We start from the raw sequence: 20291 nt of genomic DNA, 5'->3' as shown, positions 1-20291 counted from the left end.
CAATGAGGTGACCTTGGGAATGGAATATAAAGCAACAAGTCAGGAGAACCTGGGCATTTTATGTGCTGTGGCATTTTAGAACCACTTTGGACTTCTGAGCATCACAGAAATCAACACATAGCTTCCAGGGATCGTGCAAACTATCTTGTGAAAGCCATGGTAATTATTAATTAGGGTTCAGACCACTGGTTATCAAACTTAATCCCATTTCATTACCTCAGCCTCAGCTTCTCTATCTTTAAAATGGGAATAACAGCAGTACTTTCACAGAGTGAAAATAAAACAGGGAATTGTATGGCTAGAACCTGGCAAGAAGTCTGGTGTACTGAAGATGCTTGTTAGCATGGTAAGGGTTCAATTCTGCATTATTTTCTGACTTATATACTAATTATGCAAATTCTAGGTGCTATATAAGGGCCTGCTTAAAGAATGGAAGCTAGACCTACATTGGGCTATTTGGGAAACTGAGGCCCTGAGTTTGCTGATGTCAAGGGGCCCTATGGGCAGAGCTAGGACTCCTTGGGCTCTGTTCCCAAAGACAGGCTATGGGTGTGGAAGGCACAACTGCCTGCTGACGTCTTAAGCAGCATCTTTCTCCTGGCCGGATGTTGATCAGCCCAGAGCCTGGAGGCGAAGGCCCAGGCTGCTCGAGGCTGCTCTTCCCCACAGTCTGCCGTCACACGGAGGGGAAATGACTCAGAGCAGGTGACAGTGAGGGGGACTGGAGGCAGCAGCTGTCTGCAGCGGCAGCACACTGCGGTGGGAAGCTCTGTGACCTCTCCCAGAGACCCCGCAGTGCTCACAGGTACACTGCTGGCCCAGCTCCCATACGCAGACACTGCAACAAACGATGTGGCTTTGGTCCCAAGCTGTCTGGAGACAGACTAATTTGCTAGAGTAAATGAAGTCCTGGATAGCTCCTTTCCTTTGGGGGTGCAAGGGCAAAGCAGCCCGGGAAAGAGCTGGGGGCGGGGAGTTCTGGGCTGCTGGCCAGGTCCTGGCCCATGTGGGCCCAGCCGCCTCAGAACCTGCAGGTCTGGAACCACGTGGGAGGAGGTGGGGCCTTTCTTTTGCTGCTTCCCATCAGCAACGGGGCTTGCAGAGCTGGTGGAGCCTTCAGGCCCCTCCCAAAGACTCTGGCCATCATCATCCCAATGTCTCCCTCCTTCCTATTCCCAGGCTTTGGGAAGGTGTTTTAGGACCTGCACTGGCTCTGCCCGTGGAGAATCCAGAGCTGCTACTGGGAGCCGTGCTGATGGAATAGGAAGGCATGGCTGGGGTGTTAGTCCCTAACGGGTGGGAAATCTCCCCACAGGTGTGGAAAGTTGAAAGATGGGTTGGCCGGAGATCAGAAAGTCCCTCAAAACAGCAACTAGCGTCCAGGAGCTAAGTTCCAGGGAAATTAGATTAGATTTACTGCGAATTCTTGACCAGTACCCATTTCTGGCCTGCTTATCAACAGTTGTTGATACCATGTTCAGCTTGAAATGCACAGCTTGCCAGCTTCTTTTGCAGCTATGAATGGCCATGTGACATTGCTCTGTCCAGTGAAATACGAATAGCTTAAAGAAAGCTTAGGGAAGGAGATTTGACTAAGAGACATGATTCAAAACAACAATGAATTTAAAAAAAATTACAATAAGTCACAGGGCTGCTAATCCCCATGAAAAATACCCTCCCTCACTTTGAATACACTTGACGCCTGTTTCTTGCTCCTTTCTGTAGCAGTTCTGGAAGGGGACCCGCTCCTGCCTTTAGACAGGAAGTCCTCTCTCCTGTCAGTCCTGGCTGCCTTGAGGTCCTCATTTGTTTCAAAGTTGTTTACCTTCCATGGTCGTTTTGACCTTGGAGAAACCCCAGAAGTCCCACAGTGCCAGGTAAATAAGTTATTTGAGGATACACCGCCCGCCATGTTTTGACAGAAATTGCTGTAAACGTTTGGTCAACAAGGGTTGACTTTAAACTATGATGAATGTTCAAACTGGAGAATGTATTATAGGAAAATACACATTGTCATTAACCCCCCACAAAAACGCTCTTTGAACACACTTTTCCCATGGTTCTGGGCAATGCGTCTTTTACTATAATAAGATTTGCTGTGTGTGTGTGTGTGTGTGTGTGTGTGTGAGAGAGAGAGAGAGAGAGAGTCTCTATAAAGTTGAGGCTTGCCTTGAATTCACTGTGTAACCCAAATTGGCCTTGAACTTGCAGTGAGCTTTCTGCTTCAGCCTCCTAACTGTGTATTTTTTATCTAATTTATACATCATATCTTTTGATCATCCCTTATATTTGTGCCTTTGAAGATGTGCTTGTCTTTCTCCCTTCTCCCATTCCCTTTCTTCCTGCCTAGAATAAACAGGAGATACCTGTGGGCACAGAAGCCTTTTTGTGATCATGAGGACAGTGGCCCCATACTTTGGGGGGATTAGGTAGCCCTTGGTTCCTTCCTGGAACCAGTGCCCAGCTCTGGTCTGCCTAGATTCAGAATTTTTTCTTTTATAAATCAAGGACACTGTTGCACATAACTGAATGTAACCTTAACTGATGTAGTAGGCCGAGCACTGGCTCTCAGCCTCTGCTATACATTAGAAACCCCAGGGAGATTTGAAAAATACCAACAACCAGGATATACCCAGTACCATTACATCAAGTCTCTGGGGCCAGGGTCTCAGCATGCATTTTGTTTGGGTTTTGTTTAATGCCTGTATGATTCCAATGTGCAGCCAATTTTGAGAACCAGCAAGCTAAACTCTTGGACTTTCAAGGAGTCAGCAGGCACCTTGCAGGTTCTGATCTAGGTAGTCGTGGGAGTGGGGCCTGATGACCCACATTTCCAATAAGCATCCTGGCAGGGCTGCTGCTGCTGCTGCTGCTCCTTGGGCCACCCCTGGAGTCACCAGGGACGGGACCATTGAGCTGGGTCTTTGGAGTTTTAATAGGATCATCACCACGACCATCACCAGGCCATCTTCTCCCTGCCTCTGCCTCCTCTGCCTTCTTTTTATTCCTCTTCCTGTTCCTTCGCTGGAGACCACTGGCCACTGTGGACTTCCTGAGCAGCCCCCTGTGCCAGGCAGTAGGCCCAGGGAATCACATGTTCCAGCTTTAATCCTGCTGACAGCTGTGTGAGGCCCCAGATCTTCTGAGCCTATCAAGAATTCAGCTTGGTCCGGGTGCATCAGATGCAGGCTGGCATTTATGATTCTCTGGGCATCTATTTGCACAGCTGATTTGCACGAAGGTGATGAGTTTTTGTTTTCGTGTTTGGATTCTGGGGAAGGGAAGCTGCGTGCTCAAGGGCCCTGGAGAGGGGTGGAGGAGGACACAAGGACACTGAGGGGGGACAGTGTCTGATGCCTGACCCCGACTCCTGGACACAATCCCTTGGGACTGAAGGATCCTCTCTGTTTAGGAGCTGCCCATCATAGGGGCTACCTACGGGAGTCTAGAGATGACCTGCTACTTGGATGATTTGGGAGTTTCTATTTGGCTCTGGAAGCCATGGAAAGACAGCAGAGCTGTCATGACAGCTGCCCAGCAAATGTCCTACTACCTCTGAGAAATGTGATCGACCCCTAGAGTCATGTTGCTCACATGGCTCTGCTTCTTCCAACCATAGTTAGGATTGGGGAAGGAGGTTCCCCAGTGCAGGGCACCCATTCAGTTACTGATTTGGCCGAGCTACTTGGTACCTTTTGAGAAACCAGAAGGGAGAAATAGAGCCTTAGAGCCAGTCAGAGCACAGACCACACTCCACATGGGGGCAGGGGCAGTCACCGTCACCCAGTGGGTTCAGAGATGGAGAAGTCGGGTCTGAGGAAGCAGAGGGTGGCAGAAGGGAGCAGAGCGGCAGTGCAGAAGGGAAAATAGCTCCTGGCTTCTGTCTGCCTTACAGCTGGACCCGAGGCCCTCCAGAGGCCAGTTTTACTTCTTCCCTGGTTCGCTATCGCTAGTGCTAGACAAACTCTAGTGGCTCCTTGCCCACAGTGATCCACACCTCCTGGTGTCCACAGTTTGTATAATCCCTACTCCTCTTTATGTGGGTGGGGACTGCAATTTACTCCTAACCAATAGAATGTGGCCAATGCAATGAGCTGTTGCTTTCAAGGTCACAGACTTGTATAAGACTCCATCCAGACAGCAGAGTGACTCAGGGACGCCTCTCCTTCACGGTACCGGAAGGCATGGCTATGTTGGGGGGCCCACTTGGCAAGGACATGAGATTGGACCCCAGTGGTTCAGGGCAGCCTCCAGCTGATAGTCAGCAAGAAGCCAGTGCCCAGAGTCCTACAAACACAGGGAAATGAATTCTGCCCATAACCCAAGGGAGTTTGTAAGTAGACTCTTCTGCAGCTTGGTGGGTTAATTAATGGCCAACTTGTAACACCCAGCTGAATGGACTCTGTGGTTCTGGGTGTGGAAAGCCCCCCAAGGGTTGTTCCTCCCCCCACCCTCTTAAAGATTGTTGCCCACAGCATAAAGCAGAACTGGAGGAGAAGATGGTGCTGCTGTTGACTCTCCAGGAGAAGCTTGTTGCACCAGTTTTCCTGGTGTGAACTCTCTATTATCATCATCAAAGGTGCTCGGGGACCTCACCGCTGCTGAAGATGGCTGCAGTTCTCTTCAGGGAAGCTGTGGATGCTGCTTCTTGGTCCAGTGCAGGTCCCTCAGCCTGCTGGTGTAGGCTTCTAGCTGCTACCTCTGACCTCTGAACTTTCCCACTGCAGATCCTTGATACAGACTCGCATGAGACATTGCTGTGGGCTCTGGACCTCCAGCTGGACTTGCAGGGAGCATTGCCATGGGCATTAGGTCTTCAGCTGGACCCGTGCAAGCCATTGCCATGGAATCCAGGCCCTCAGATCAAAATTCTTTGGGTCTCTGTTGCATGGATAGATCTTTTGTACTCTTCTGCTTTGACTTTTTGGGTGAATATTATAAAATAATTCTGTAAATCATGTGTCTTGTATTAAATCTATTCCCTTGAAACCCTGACTACAATACCCAGTCAGGCGTTCTGAAGCTGAGAACTCAACCTGGCCAGAACCTTGACGGTGGTTTTGTGAAACTCAAGGGGAAAACTCAGCCAGCTACATCTGGATTCAGCCCACAGTCTGAGGTCGCAGCCACCAGTAACTTAAAGCCTCTAAATTTGTGAAAATTTATTACGCTACAATGTAAAACTAATATAATGTCGCTTCTCACCCACTGCTTTCACACAGGTTGGTGTCTGAGACTGGCACCTCTTGCTAAAACCTGAGCACAAAGCCCAGGCCAGGCTTCTCCCAGAGGAGGCACCCTGTCCAAGACAGCACGAGGGGTATGCCCACAGTGGAGGGCTCACAGAAGAGCACGCTCCTGGGCTAGAAGTCCGTGGAGGCACTGGTGACTCCCTGGGAAATCCCAGAGACACTCGGGGTAAAGATGGAGGAAAACTGGGGTGGACAAGTGGGGTCCACAAAGCCGACAGAATTTGGCTAATGTGATTTTCATTTACATTTATCTTTCTTGGAATTCACTGTAAATGTGTGTCTTCTATCAAACTCAGGACATTTAGAGTCATTGTCTCAGCAAATATTTGTCTTCCTTGATCATCCTGTCCTTTCCTTCCGAGACTCCAACCGAACATTAGACCTTGCAATCGTCCTGTGAGTCCCCGAAGCTCTGTTCTTTTTTTGTGGCTCACTAATGACTGTTCCTAGGTTGCTGGGCACTTGGGTTGCTCCCGCACATTGCTGTGGTAAAGAATACTGTCTCGGACTATAGTACAGGCATCTACGTGTTCCTGTTTTCCTTTTTTTAGATTAGTGCATATTACTTATACTGATTAATGGGCTTCATTTTGGCAGATTCATAGATGCACGTAACACATTTCAGTCATTTTTGTACCTTGAGCCCCCTCCCACCATCCCCCTGCCTGGTTTCACATTCCTTTTCTTTCCTTTTTTTTTAAAATTGGTACCGGGGATCGAACTCACCACCATGTGCTTGCAAGGCAGGAGCTTGTGCTGCTGAGCTCAATCCCCAGCCCCTGCTTTCCCATTTCAATGCATATCTTTTGATAGTATCCATCCCTGCCATTCCCCACCCTTCTATCCCCGTCTCCTCCTTGTTCTCTTCATCTTGCCTAATAATAGTGTCCTTTCTACTTTCTGCTCATCTTTTTTATGTTTCAGAGATGAGGGAGAACGTGTAATATTTGTCTTCCTGAGTCTGGCTTATTTTATTCAACATAACGTTCTCAGATCCAACTAACTTCCTGAAAATGACAGAATTTTATTCTTCTTTATGGCTGAATGTTACTCTACCGTGTAGGCACCCCATATTGTCTTTGTCCATCCACTTGTTGATGGGCACTCTGGCTGACTCCGTGTCGGAGCTATTGTGAACTGTGCCACATAACGGTGGATGTGGAGGTACCATCTCAGTGCACTGACTAGTTTCTTTGGGCACATACCTTGGAATGGTATATGGGTCAAAGGGTAGGTCTCCTCAGTTTTTCAAGGAAACTCCATGCAGATTTCCACAGAAGCTGTATTAACTTACATTCCCACCAGCAGTGTAGAAGGGTTGGCTTTCTCCCAGGTCCTCACAGCCTCACCAGCATTTATTTTGTTTTTGTATTCTTGATGGTAGCATTTTGATTAAGGTATAGTATAAAACTGATCAGAACAGGATGATGAACGTATTTTAGGTCTTCAAGACCAGACAATAGGGAAGTCAACAATGGCTGCCATAATGTCTCTCATTCTCTTCGAAATAGCTGTCCATACCTTCACGTGTGTTGAAATTAAACAAAAGAAAATAGACTAATATCACTCTGAACAGTGAATAATAGTATCACTAGATTTTATATCATGATGCTTCAGAATTAGCACTGGACATCTTAGTGTCTCTTTTTCTTCAAAGTATCTGTTCATTTCATCATGTATTATATAATCAATTCTTGTAGACTGTTTAGAAGTTCTACACACGCATGAGTCTCTACATGTATACCTATCCTTTCTGTATTAGAGGGAAAAACAAATCAAAACAAGGCAACAAATTCCTAGGAAAACATGAAATGAAAAAGACATATGAAACAACAGTACTATGTGATCTACAGTAGTTACTATAACGTCTCTTGTTATTTTCAATAGAATTGTCTATATCATCAGGCATAGTATAATTGAACATAGTAGTATATAGCAATATTAATAAAAACAAACATTGGAGACATTATAGGACTTCAAAAGCAGTTAATAACCAAACCGGAATGGGTATCCTATTGAATCTTGTTGTGTTCAGAGTAGTTGCCTCTACTCTCAGACTTGACACTATCAAGCATACCAGATTCAAATAAAATCAGTCAAGACAGCGATCTAACAAACCAGATTCAAATAAGATCAGTCATAGTAAGACAGTGTAAGTAATACAGGGCTTAAGTTTAAGTTAATGAGAAATTAAAGATAGTCACCATAGTATAATCCTGCTATTTTTGGGATAGCTGTCTGTGCCCTCAAATGCAATAAAAGTAGACAGATTGGAATATAATCAAACTAAACAGAGCAATAAGAATAATGTGGATTTGGGGCTGGGGATTTAGCTCAGCGGCATAAGCGCCTGCCTTGCAAGCAAGCAGTCATGAGTTCGATCCCTGGTAAAAAGGAAAAAGACAAAAAAAAAATAATAATGTGGACTTAAAATCCTGATACACTATTAACGATGTCCTCTGCCTTCCTTTTTTAGACAGTTCCTCCCCTTTCCCTTTCACATTTTGGGTCCCACTAACTTCTTTAGTTTTTATATTAGGGGAGCAACCTGCTATCTACCTAAGTGATTCTGAACCTTTTTACCCCTGAGCTTGATCTTGTGTTGTATTCCTTTACCTACTAAAGCCTCAAGGCTTTCCTTCCTTATAGCTCAGTGGTTCTCCACTGCACAAAGCTGTCATGACTTTCCAACCTGTCTGCAGCTGCTGGATGAGCTGTTCCTATTACTCTCTGGTTCTCTGTCTCATAGAGCATTGTTTTCTCATATTTAACTTTTGGTCCATAAACCCTCTTTCAGGTTAATTATATTTCCTATTCAGGCATCTTGATGCACCCTATCTCCTGATCTATTCTGCCTGTGTTTCTTTTTATTAGTATATCAAGGCCGTCTATGTTAGAGATTATAGCCAGTCTTCTCTGCCTCATCTCTGCTATGCTATTTTTCTGCTCTTATTTGTCCACTTTTCTCCTTCATTCCACTGTCTGCCCCATTCACTGAGGCCTCTCTGCCACTGTTCCTGGAATCCTGGTGATTTTTTTTCTCTCTCTAGAATGTCCTTCAATATTTTTAGTAGGGTTGGATTGGTGGACATGAATTCCCCCAGTTCCTCTTTGTCATGGAAGCATCTTGTTTCTCCATTAATTGTGAGAGACATTTTTACAGGGTATACCAATCTGGGTTGGAGGCTATTTTCTTTCAGGGCTTGAAATACTTCGCTCCAAGCTCTTCTCGACTTGATGGTGTGTGTTGAGAAGTCTGTTGTCATTTTGATAGGTTTTCCTTTATAAGTGATCTGTTTCTTTTCTCTGACCACTTTTAATATTCTGTTCTTGTGATGAATTTCTGGGATCTTGATTATTATATGTCTGGTTGTAGAACTTTGCTTGTAGCTGGGTGGAGTTCTGTATGCCTCATATATCTGAATATCATTTCCTTTTCCTATGCTTGGGAAGTTTTTCCTTAATTATTTCTGTGAATAGCCTTTGTATTTCATTTGTGTTTACCCCTGCTTCGTCACTCACATTTTTTATTCTTAAATTATAGATCCTCTTGTCGTCTTCTAGCCTTTGTATTGTTAGCTCCTGGTTCCTTATTAGTTTTAAAAGATCTTTCCTTGCAAATCTATCTTCAAGTTTTGAAAATCTAACTTTAGTTTCTGTCAAGTAATTTTGCCAGCTTTCAATGGAGTTTTAAATTTCCTGGTATCTCTTTGAATCTGTTTCATGTATTCCAGATTTTGTTTATATTCTTCATCAAAGGTTTCTCTCCCTTTTCTAGGTTCCTCCATTCTTCCATCTGTGTCTTCTTGAGAGGTACTTAGCATTTCTTTTATTAATCTTCTTACATCTTGCTTCACTTGAATTAGAATTTCAGTTTTAAGTTCATCTATGATGTCATGGAGATATTTCTTTATGTTGGCTGATGATGCCATGTCTGATACTGCATATTTGCTGCCCTTGATCTCTTCTGTATTTACTTCTCCTGGACTTATAATCCCTGGGTTGGTGGCTGGAGGCTTTTTCTTGTTTCTTTCTCTGTCATGTTTCTGGTTTCTTTCACACAGGTATATGGTGGCGGTCTCAGGCCCTTTCTGTATTGCTTGTGGTTTTTCTGAAGCATGCTGGCTAGGGGATTGCTGCTGTCTCCAGTTTGCTGTTGATCAGTGAGGTGTACACAGGGATGGTGTGGGCTAGCCCCTGTCCTCTGCGCCAGTCAACCAGCGAGTGCCTTCACCACATTAATCTGTGTCATGTGGACGTCATCGGTTCGGGACAATTTTGTCCCTGGCTATTGGGTCCTGACCATGGGTGTGACCCAGCTCAAGCTGATCCCACCAGTCCGCTTTGGGCCAGGAATGGCCTACTGATGCCATTGTGGTTCCAGGTTCAGGTCTTTCCTGCCCAACTCCAATATGTCATCCAGCCGGTCACCTCCTCCCACAGGACCAAATTCCAAGCACTCACCCCAGGTCAATGCAGCTTTCCATGCCAGTTCCAATCTCTGCTGTGGTGCATCTTCCTGCCAAAAGGCCTTGGGCTCACCAACCTCTGATTTCAGCATGATGTGACTTCAACACAACTGTGAGTTATCTCACTCCAAGGCACCCAGCACAGCACTGGACCAGCTTCGGTGAGAGCATGTCTGGCTCCAGCTTTCCATCCACATTTTTCTTTCTCTCTCTCTTTCTTTCTTTCTTTCTTTCTTTCTTTCTTTCTTTCTTTCTTCCTTCCTTCCTTCCTTCCTTCCTTCTCTTCTTTTCTTTTTCTTTTTCCTCAGTTTTTTCCTGGATCATGAGAATCCCTCTCCTTTTGTCTGGTCTTCTCCATGGTGCTAAATTCTAGCATCTGAGTTGTTTCTCCTAGAGAGGCTCTCTACCCTGCTACCTATCAATCCCGAATATTCTTTAATATACTTATTGACCATTTGTACTTCTTTTGAGAAGCATCATTTCAGTTCATTTCCTCATTCATTGATTGGGCTATTTGATTTTTTGGTGTTAGGTGTTTGGGGCTCTTTATATATCTAGATATTAGTCCTCTGTCAGAAGAGTAGCTGACAAAGCTTTTCTCCCAGTCTGCAGGTTGTCTCCTCACTATTGTCTCCTTTACTGCACCAAAACTTTAATGTGATGCGGCCCCATTTGTAGATTCTTGCTATTATTTCCTGGCTATTGATATCCTATTCAGGAAGTCTTTTCCTGTGCCTGTGACTTCAAGTGTTTCTGTTGTTTTCTCTTAGAAGTTCCAAAGTTTCAGATCTTCTACCTGACTCTTCTGTCATTGCAACTCTCTTCCTAAGCCCTTCCAGTGAATTATTATTTCAGGTGGTTTGTTTTTAAGTTTTACATTTCCATTTCATTCTCTCTTATACTTCCTATTTCTGTGCTGAGATTTCATGTCTTCTTCTTCATTGTGAGCATGTTTTCTTTTACATCATCAAGCATGGTTATTGTGATGGTTAATTTTATAAGTCAATTTGACTGGGCAAGAAATACTCAAGACATTGTTTCTGAGTGTGTCTGTGATGTTGTTTCCAGAAAAGATTTAGCAATTAAATCATGAGACTGAGTAAAGAAAACCATGTTCATCAATGTATGTGGGCATCTTCAATCATTGAAGGCCCAATAGAACAAAAAACAGGAGGAAGACTTTAGCCCTTCTCCTTGAGTTAGTCAATTCAGCTTCTCCTGTCCTCAGACATCAGTGCTTCTGGTTGCTGGGGCTTTGGGCTGAATTAAACCACCAGCCTTCCTGGTTGTCCCATGTACAGGTAGCAGATCATGAGACTTCTTGGCCACTATAACTGTGTAAGTCAATTTCTATAATCGAAGTCAACCCCTCACGTTCTCTCCCTCTTCCTCTATCTATACCTGTCTCCTATTGTTTGTTTCTCTGGAGAACTTGGACAATACAATTATAATAGTTGTTTAAAAATTCTTATCAGCTATTTTAACAGCTGTGGCATGTCAGAACCTGTTTCCCTTTTTAAAAAGAAAAATTTTGTATTGCAAGTGTTTTGCTGTGGAGACTATACTCTGTTGTATTTCTCAAAACAGCGCCAAATTTTGGATTTTAACAGGCAATTTGCTGAACTCAGACTGCTAATTCTGTAGCTTGGAAGCCTTGACAAAATGCAGCAGTGGCTCAAATCTCAGTTCAGATCTTAGCTGCTTTAAGTCTGCCCTTGATATATGGTCTAGTGGTGAGAAAGGAATCTATGCATAGTTTATACATAAATTCTGAGCTTCTTTTCTCTGGATTTCTTTCATGGATTTCCCCCTTACCTTGCAGGGGCTATGGCTGCTTCAAATAGCTTTCTCTAAGCTGGAAAGAGTCAAAGTTTTCATCAGCCTGCACGATTTTACTCATTCATGTCTGAAGATGGGGAAGAGGGTGCCCCAGCTCAGACAGACAGAGTAATGCTTAACTGTGCAGCACTGCTTGTGAGAGTCCTTTGGGGCCAAGGAGTTTCCCTAATGCAAAGTCTTGCACGTACTGTTTGAAGAATTCTCAAAATTTCTTTGTGTCTTTTCTTTTGATTCTTTTTTGAGAGTCCCAAATGTCCCAGCAGTGCTAAAGGGACAATTACCTGGTGAAATCAAAATTTTAGCAGGGCCTTATGACTATCTCAGAGATAAAAATCTCAAAGGACTTCAGAAGTGATCTCTTTCACTTTAAAAATGAGAAAACTGAGCCTCATAGAAACGAAATGATTCAAGTTCAAGTTGCTCAGCCTTTCAGTGGCTGAGTTACTCCAGAGATCAATTTCTCAACTTCCCATCCAATGTTGCTTCTGCTATATATAGTCCCCCCTCTGCTGCCCACAGCTACCACTGGCATCGTGTGGCATGGAGGAGGACATCCATCCTTGGGGTAGTGGTTCTGAATCTTTTGTTTTTTTTTAATTTCATAGCATTTGTGGAACACGATACATACCCACAAAGACTCAAGTAAGCCCCATTATCACCATCCCATCAATGAACTGATACTACTGGGTTCCAGATATGATAGGGACTGTAGGGCCCTTACTATCTCCCCACGCAGGGCACCCACCCCACCACGCCGCCCACTGTACTCACCGTAGATGCGAAAGGCATACTCAATCTTCAGGCTGGGACAGGCCTGCTCGCTGAACACAGATGCCATGCTCAACACATCTTCAAAGGAGAACACATTGTCGTGTGAGAACACTCTGCAGATGCGGTCTCGGAAAGGGTTGACCTGTGGGTAGGGAGAGGGAGAAGGAGGAGGTCTATCAGAGTCAAACCCCTCAGTCTCTCCCATCTGTCACAAGCACCATGATCTGGATTTGAGGGAAAACAGCCATAACCTGAATAGTGGAGTAGATGCTGGTTGAGGGCCAAGACCTTGAGCACAACCTGGGTACTAGGAATGAGGGACACTGCTTGACATAACCCGCCACCACCACTATCAGCTTCTTCACACACATTCCAGAGGTTTTGTTTCCTGGCTATGTTATTCTTTTTATGGTTATTAATTTTTGTGCATTTTATGTAGAAGATTTGGGGAAAAACTGTAAAGAATAAGACAAAAATCATCTGTAGTTGACTCACTAGAGTTAGCTACTGTCAACAGATTGGAGTAGAAGTGAGATGGACTTGGGTTTTAGTTCTGGTTTCACTGTTTGCTACTGAGTCTCCCAGAGTCTAAGCTTTCTCATCTATGACATAGAGTGGGATAACAATTATAGCTGCCTAATAGAAGTGGTATGAGAATTAAGCAGGATAGGCCTAAAGTTGCACTGTGACCACTATTAATAGTTACCTAGCTACCACTGATATTATAATCCACATAGCCACCTTCACTCTTAAACCAAACTATTGCTCAAAATAGGCCACCAAATGTGTAAGAGGACCCTTCTATGCTACCATTCCTCATCCTGGGCACGTGACATTTCAGCTGCCTCTCTGCCACATTAAATGCAGCTTGCTAAGATTGCTTTCTGTACTCCTTCTCAGGCCCCAGAAATGGACAGGTGGAGCAGGTAGATTCCACAGGGTTTGCCATAATTTGCATCTTAAATAGCTCCCCAAGGACCATATCCTAAAGACTTTGTCCTTGATTTAGCACTATTAGGAGGAGGTGGGACCTTTCAGAATTGAAAGAGTCTCTTCTCTGTGCTCCTCCCCTTCTGGGTCTTGTTGCTTTTGCTGCCTCTCACACCGTGAAATATTTTTCCTCTGCCACACCTCCCTGCTTTGGAGTCAGCTGAATATGGACTGATACCTCTACAAACTGTCAGCTAAACAAACCTTTCCTTCCTTAACTTTGGGTGCCAGGTATTTTGTCTCAGCAACAAGAAAAAAATAACCAACACAGGATTTGGCTTCCCTCTTAGGCCTACTCTGCTCAATCCTTGTGTCTTTTGTGAGATGATCCACATTCTTGGCTTTTCCAAACTTCTGGGTTCCCCACTATACTTTTGGCTTTTCTTTCTCTTTCCTTTTATTTCTTACACCTATGTTGTAGTCAGGGGTTGTGGAGAGAAGAATTAGAGTCAGGACACAGAATTGATACTATTATTTTTGATGGTCACCCACAGTTAACAGAAGAAAGTGCAAGAAATCTATCCGCAACACCAAAGACATAGAATGTTGAGCCACAGCAATGTCCCACATGAGTCCAGATGAAAACCTAGAGCCCATGGCAATGCCTCCCATGAGTCCAACTGGAGGTCCAGAGCCCACAAGAAGGACTCATGCCAGTCTGTTTCATGGATCCGTGCTGGGAAGGCCCAAAGGTCAGCAGTGGAAGCCAGAAAGTCTATCAGCGGGGTGAAGGAGCTGTGCTGGTAGGTTGAGAGTTCTATGCTGGAGCCGAGAAGTCACACTCACAACAAAGACCTTGCACAAACACAACAGACCAGTGATCACATATTCAAAGATCCAACCTTTCAAACAACAGGCCCTTTAACTTTATCATTCCTTTTAACCCTTTAAAAATCCTTTTTCTGTAAGAGAGGGTTGCTTTTGGCACTTTGGAGCCAAATAGCCAAAGTCCAATATTGAAAGAGGAAAGGTTTATTTAGCTCACAGTTTGTAGAGGTTTCAGTTCGTGGTTGGCAGGCTCTAAGGCAGGGTGGCACGCGTAAGGCACTGTAGAGTTAATGTCTAAGGCATTGCAGAGGGAAAACGGTCCACGGTAGGCAGAAGGCAATGAATCAGCAAAATAGTGCAGAAGCAGCAAGCCACAAGCAGTGGTAACAGGAGCCCCCTTTTTGCTCCTCATATTGTGTCTGGTCTCTCTGCCTGAAGGTTGGTAGCAATTTCATCCAGGGTGAAGTTTTGCTCTGCTGGTTCCAAAGTCCACCCCACCTGCTGGCAAATCTTATCAAATTTCAACTCTGCTCTTCCGATGAATGACCCCATACCTCCCTCAACCCAACCCAAATCCTCTTTCTTTGCAGACACTTCAACTAAAGTCATTTGACCCTGTAAATTCACACAACAAATATGAATGACCATTAGTTTTTTTAATTGTCCAAATTTGTAACTTACTGAAGCAACTCTTTGGTTGATTTTTGTAGGCATTAACAAAGCATTTTTTTTTTTTTTAAAGCTCAGGGTCTGTGCAAAAGGTTTATCCCAGCTCCACGGCTTTCCACATGCAATGAGCTGTCATCTTTTTCCTGGACGCTTGGGCAGCTGGCCCCAGCCTGTCCCTGTTGTTCTGTGCTCCTGTCTAATCCTCCTTTGTGCTGCTCAAGTGTAAGCCAATGCTCAGCCTCCTGGCTTTGATTTCTCAGTTTTCAGCATGTGACGGTTTTTGTTTCGTTGCTTTAGAAGTCAGCTACATATTCTAATGTGTAGTTTTCTTTTATTCTCCATTTCTACATATTTGAAGTGAGAGGGGACATTCTGTGTTACCTCAGGTGGCTCTGTGGTTCTCAAGTCTTTGCGAGCACCTGAGTCACCTGGAATTCTTAATAAAATCATGAATTTGTGTTCAGCAGGTATAAAGTTACATCTCGTGTACTGGATATTTTAAGAGGGTAGATAAACCTTGTGAAAAATGTTATAATAATTTTTTAACCACAAATAAAGAATGTGTTCAAATACATTCTGTAAATACACAATTCCAAGCTCCTACCTTCTGAGATTCTGCTACTTTGTGAGAAGGTCTGGAGTGCAGTCCAGTATTGCAGGCTGCACTGTACCCCCTTACAAAATCTGTATGTAGCGCTAACCCACAGTACCCCAGAATGTGGCCTTATTTGGAGACAGAATTGTTACAGGTGTCACTCATTACATTGAAGTGAGGGAGAAAGATGGGCCCCTAGTCTAATGGAAACGTGTCCTTGTAAAAAGGGGAAACTAAGGCACAGAGACACGTGTTCAAGGTGAAAACCATGTGAAGATAAAGGTGTACACCAGAATGATGCTTCTACAAGTCAAAGACTGTCAGAAAACCACTGGGAGCCAGGGAGAGGCCTGGGATAGATCCCTCTCACAGCCCTCAGAGAAGCCAACCCTCTCCACACCTCCATCTTGGACTTCTAGGCTCCGGAACCGTGGGACCATAAGGTTCTGTTGTTTCAGCTACATAGTGTGTGGTACTTTTGTAACAGGAATAGCAAAATGGAACTTGAAAAATTAGAATATTGTCCCGTCAGAGACAAGTGACTTTATCAACCTTTCTCTGGCCTAGAGCATACATGCTACTCTTTCCTTTCCTCAGCCCCAGAGCATGAACAGAATCTGTAGCTACTGGCACTAGAAGGGACTTCTCCAAATTCCTCATGCTGAGGGCATAACTACCCCCACCCTCAGCCTAGATAAACAGAACCTGCAGTGCTGGTGCTGTCCCGGGAGGTCAGAGTCAGGAGAGATAAAGCCCACCTGGAGATGTGCATTGGCTCTTTCCTGCACTAGGTCAGACTTTGCACACTTGAGCCCAGAGACAGTGATTTAAGGCAAACGAGGTTCCTCCTTCTCAGAGTTAGCTTTCAGCAAAGCCATTGCTCTTTCCAATAAAAATAAATGGCCTCCTTTGGTTTGGTCAGTGGCATGTAAACAATATTTTGATGTGAGTGAATATTTTGATGTGAGTGGCCGGTAACATTTCATTATAGCAACCTTACTAAACAAACACCTATAAATCCTCTTCTTAAGAAAGATTCTCACATGATGGGCTTCTATTATGTAATTATATAAAATTATAATTATACATTTATTATATATATATCTTTCAGGAGTGGCCAGGGTCCACAGGGAATCCAAGTTGATCTGCTAGGCATGGCCAGCCCGTAGCCCATGCTTGTTGTATTACTCATTTTAATGATATAGTAAAATTATTTTTTAAAGGGAGCTGGGTATGGTGCTACATAGCTATTATTCCCAGCACTCAGGAGGCTGAGGCAGAAAGATCATGAGTTCAAGGCTAGCCTGAGCTACATAATGAGTTGAAGTCCAGCCTGGACACACAGTGAGACCCTGTCTCAAAAAAATTAAAATTTAAAAAGGAAATTTTTTGCCTGTTATATTAATTATATTATATATTTCATATGTGTCCTAAGGCAGTTTCTCTTCACTTAGTGCAGCCCTGAAAAGTCAGAAAGTCTCATATTAGAGGGTCCAAACAAGCTCCTCTGTTCTTTCACCTCTGTGTTCCCAGAAAGGCCTCCTTCAACCACTGGACTCACGCTGATAAGCCTTATCTACTGTGATGGCTGCAACTCGCATGTTCCTAGCTAAGTGGGTTACATGGCCAAACTTTAACTACTTTAACTCTCCTCCTAAATGGATATGTGACTCAACAAGGTTTTTTCAAGAAAACCTCAACTGAAGATGAAGCTTGTGATGTAAACACAAGCAAATAACAAAAGTCAGTGCTAATACCTCTACTACTCAAAATAAGAGTTCCTCCCTAGGAAACAGAAAGCACGAGAATCTAGGAGACACAACAAGATCATCCTGTGTCAGTTCTGTGTGCCTGTGCTCAAACAGGTGTGAACCAGGTCAGCGAGCTCACTGCATGGCACCTTTCCAGCCAGGGGACAAGATGGCAGCCTTCCTTTCCCGGGAGCCTTTGGCCATTGCTTGGATTTGCTGGTGGTGATGGTGGCAGGTGGTTGCCAAGAGGCTAGTTCAGTCCTTTTTCAAATGTCACATGACTCTTGTTTTGTTCTGTTTCTGGTGCTAGGAATTGAACTCAGGACCTTGCGCTTGCCAGGCAGGCACTTGTGCCACTGAGCTATATCCTTGGCCCTGCCACAAGACTCTTATCTAACACACACACACACACACACACACACACACACACACACCACTGTGATGGTCTGTGTCTAGCTGTCTCCCTAAAGCCTCATGCAGTCATGGGGATGGACTCCTAGAGTTTGTGACCAATTTGTGGTCCAATGCTAGGATTATGGGTGTGAGTGCTACACTCACCTTGGGGCAAGTAAACAGGGAAAGAAGCTTGCTCTCTCTCTCTCTCCTTCCCTTTTCACTCTTGTTGCTTTTGCTGTCATGTGCCACCATGAACTGTCACCCCTGTGCCATGCCGCTCTGCCTTGGAGCCAGCCGAGCATGCTAAACCTTGCCCTCTTTAGTGTTGAGTGTTGCGAATTTTGTCTCTGCAATGAGAGAAAAGTAACCAACAGCCACACACACACACACACACACACACACACACACCACATACACAAACCCATCTTGTAGAGACTGAAGTCCAGGCCGTTGGTAACAACATGGCGCACCCATTGGAAGATGCAGTGAAAATATTGCTGGAAATGTGGAGAAATAAGCCCAGAAAAGATTCCACACTGCAATAGATTTGTTAAACAGTGAAGGAGTATCAGTGCTCCTGACAGGGTGATTTTTTTTTTTTTTTTGGCTTATGCTTCAATAATGAAACACATGAAGGAACACATTCCCATGAGCCACCAAAGAACAAGATGATGGGGTGCAATTTTTTAAAACAGTAAATTACTCCTTTAAGAAGAACACCACTTCTGGGGAAGGTTGAGTGTAATCATCCAATGGGAGGCCGCTCTGTGATGAAAGGAGATGATGACACATGGAAAACTAATTCCCCACGGGGTTTTTTGAAGTAGCCTGAAAATCCAGAGGCACAGAAAATGCAACAGAATGCACTGATATTGTTAGCTTTCAGAAAGAGTTTAACAGATAGTAAAACATGTACGTGATTTGTAATCAGGAAAGACTATGACAATTGTTTGAGCCACAGGGGAGTTTTCTGCTTATTGTGTGGCAGAGTTCTTAAAGGAGCCATCAGATTTAGAGATGAATTATACATTGTTTTGCACAAAAAGACAAGCGTCCTAATTTGCTGACCTTTCGGTGATGACAAGTAGCTGCTGAAAACATGTCACATGTTACTTTGCTGAGTACATTTCTGCTTAATATTTTGTATTATTTGCATTACACATACATTTTTGTTGTTCACCACAGAAATGAACTCAGTTTGGCTCTCCGAGGTAAAGCAGGTGATTCATTTTAACATCATGGCTTTTTCAAAGAGATTCACGTTTTGGAGAGAGCATTTTGTAAATGTTATTTTGGTTGTTAAAAACAGGCGATGTCAACCATAAAAAATGCATCTGCATAACCAAACAAGTTAGAAATAGATTTTTCTAACCTGTTTGAAATTTGTCCAAATGAAGAGTGTCAGCGGATTCTGAGTCTCTTTGTTGCAAATACATAAATGTGATGCTTTGCAATTAGCTTGTAAAAGCTACTGACTGACATAAAGGAAGGCAGACAATTCCTAGCTTAATTTCAATAAAAAGCCTTAATTGGTGAATGGGGATGAGAATGAATTCCATGATATAATACATGCAGCCCACGATACATCCCTTCCCTTTGGATCAGTTTTGACAACTATTAAAAATAAACTAAACTAACTGTATCCCATAAATATGTACATTATGTGTCAATTAAAAAACTAAACTAGACTCAGACCTCTAAATAGGTCTTTTTCAAAGCACACTGAAGCAACACTTCAAAGAATAACAAAGCACACTGTTTTCTCTTGCACTATTTTTGTTAATCACACGCAAATGCCGTAATAAAATAGTACAAGAACTTTTGCTATATATAACAAAAAGAAATATATTTTTAAATTATGCAATTTTAGCTTTTCCTTTATATTTCTTATTTTGCATATTTATATAGCGATAGTGCAGAAGATTTACATAACTTATAATGGACTATGCATGTATTACAGATGTGCCACTTTTTTATGGTTAGGGATGTACTATCAAAAATGTCTGAGATCTCTGATCTGAACTCACCCACTCAACTCAGAGATGGAAATGAGGCCTCAGGGAAGAGAGAGATTTACCCAAGGTCACTCAGCAAACAAGTGAGCAAGCCAGCCGAGGTCCCAGACCTCCTGAGCCTGCCCTGGCCCATTTCCGCTGCAGTGCCTCATGCCAAGTAAACATCAAAACAGAAAGATGCCAGGAGGCTGGAAATGTGGCTATTAAAATGCAGAGAACCTTAGAAGTGATCTCTATAAAAATTCTTTAATGAAATTTGTTTTCTACACAGTATAAAACTAGAGTCTGGACTGTAGGGAGAGAGTGGCCCATGAGACCTTGGTGGCCAGCAGCAGCAACTGTCACTTGAAAGAGAGTAACACTGAAGGAGGCCACGGGAGGACTGACTGCAGCAGGAGAAGCCAGAAGGGAAAGGGGACAGGACGGGGAGCCGGGTGGCTGGGGAGGAAGGGAGGAACCAAGGCGCAGAGCCGGAGACACTGCTCCAGCAGGGCAGCTGTTAGAGCCCCAAAGCTGCATCAGGGTCCTGGGGCCGGCACAGCCAGTGTAGCTCTCTGGTGGCCTTGTCGGCACCTGCCAGGACAGTGTCGTAGGCCTGGCTCTGGTCCAATAAGAGGCAGCTCCCTTCTGTCCCAGATTCTCTTCCTTGTCATTTGCCAGAGAGAAATCCTCAAGTTCCCTGTGACTATGTGTCCTTTAGCACATATGCAGGTCCAGGCGAAGGGGCCCCACAGGACAGCACTGAGATTTCTAGGGTCCTGGGGATGCATCCTTTC

At 44.0% G+C, this 20291-nt stretch overlaps 1 protein-coding gene across 3 annotated transcripts in view; it reads right to left on the bottom strand.

Annotated features, from left to right (window-relative positions):
- Cib4 (calcium and integrin binding family member 4) overlaps positions 1-20291 on the bottom strand; it is a 58703-nt gene that overhangs the window by 3295 nt on the left and 35117 nt on the right. For all 3 annotated transcript variants that reach the window (XM_063231178.1, XM_023566319.2, XM_063231174.1), the window contains exon 4: positions 12332-12473. In XM_063231178.1, coding sequence (XP_063087248.1) covers positions 12332-12473 — 142 coding nt within the window. The remainder of the gene's footprint in view (positions 1-12331; positions 12474-20291) is intronic.

Source organism: Cavia porcellus, unplaced genomic scaffold, assembly GCF_034190915.1.
Source record: "Cavia porcellus strain 051 isolate PalLab524CR breed Dunkin Hartley unplaced genomic scaffold, mCavPor4.1 scaffold_1, whole genome shotgun sequence".
NCBI classification, from domain to species: domain Eukaryota; kingdom Metazoa; phylum Chordata; class Mammalia; order Rodentia; family Caviidae; genus Cavia; species Cavia porcellus.
This window is presented reverse-complemented; position numbering and strand designations above follow the sequence as displayed.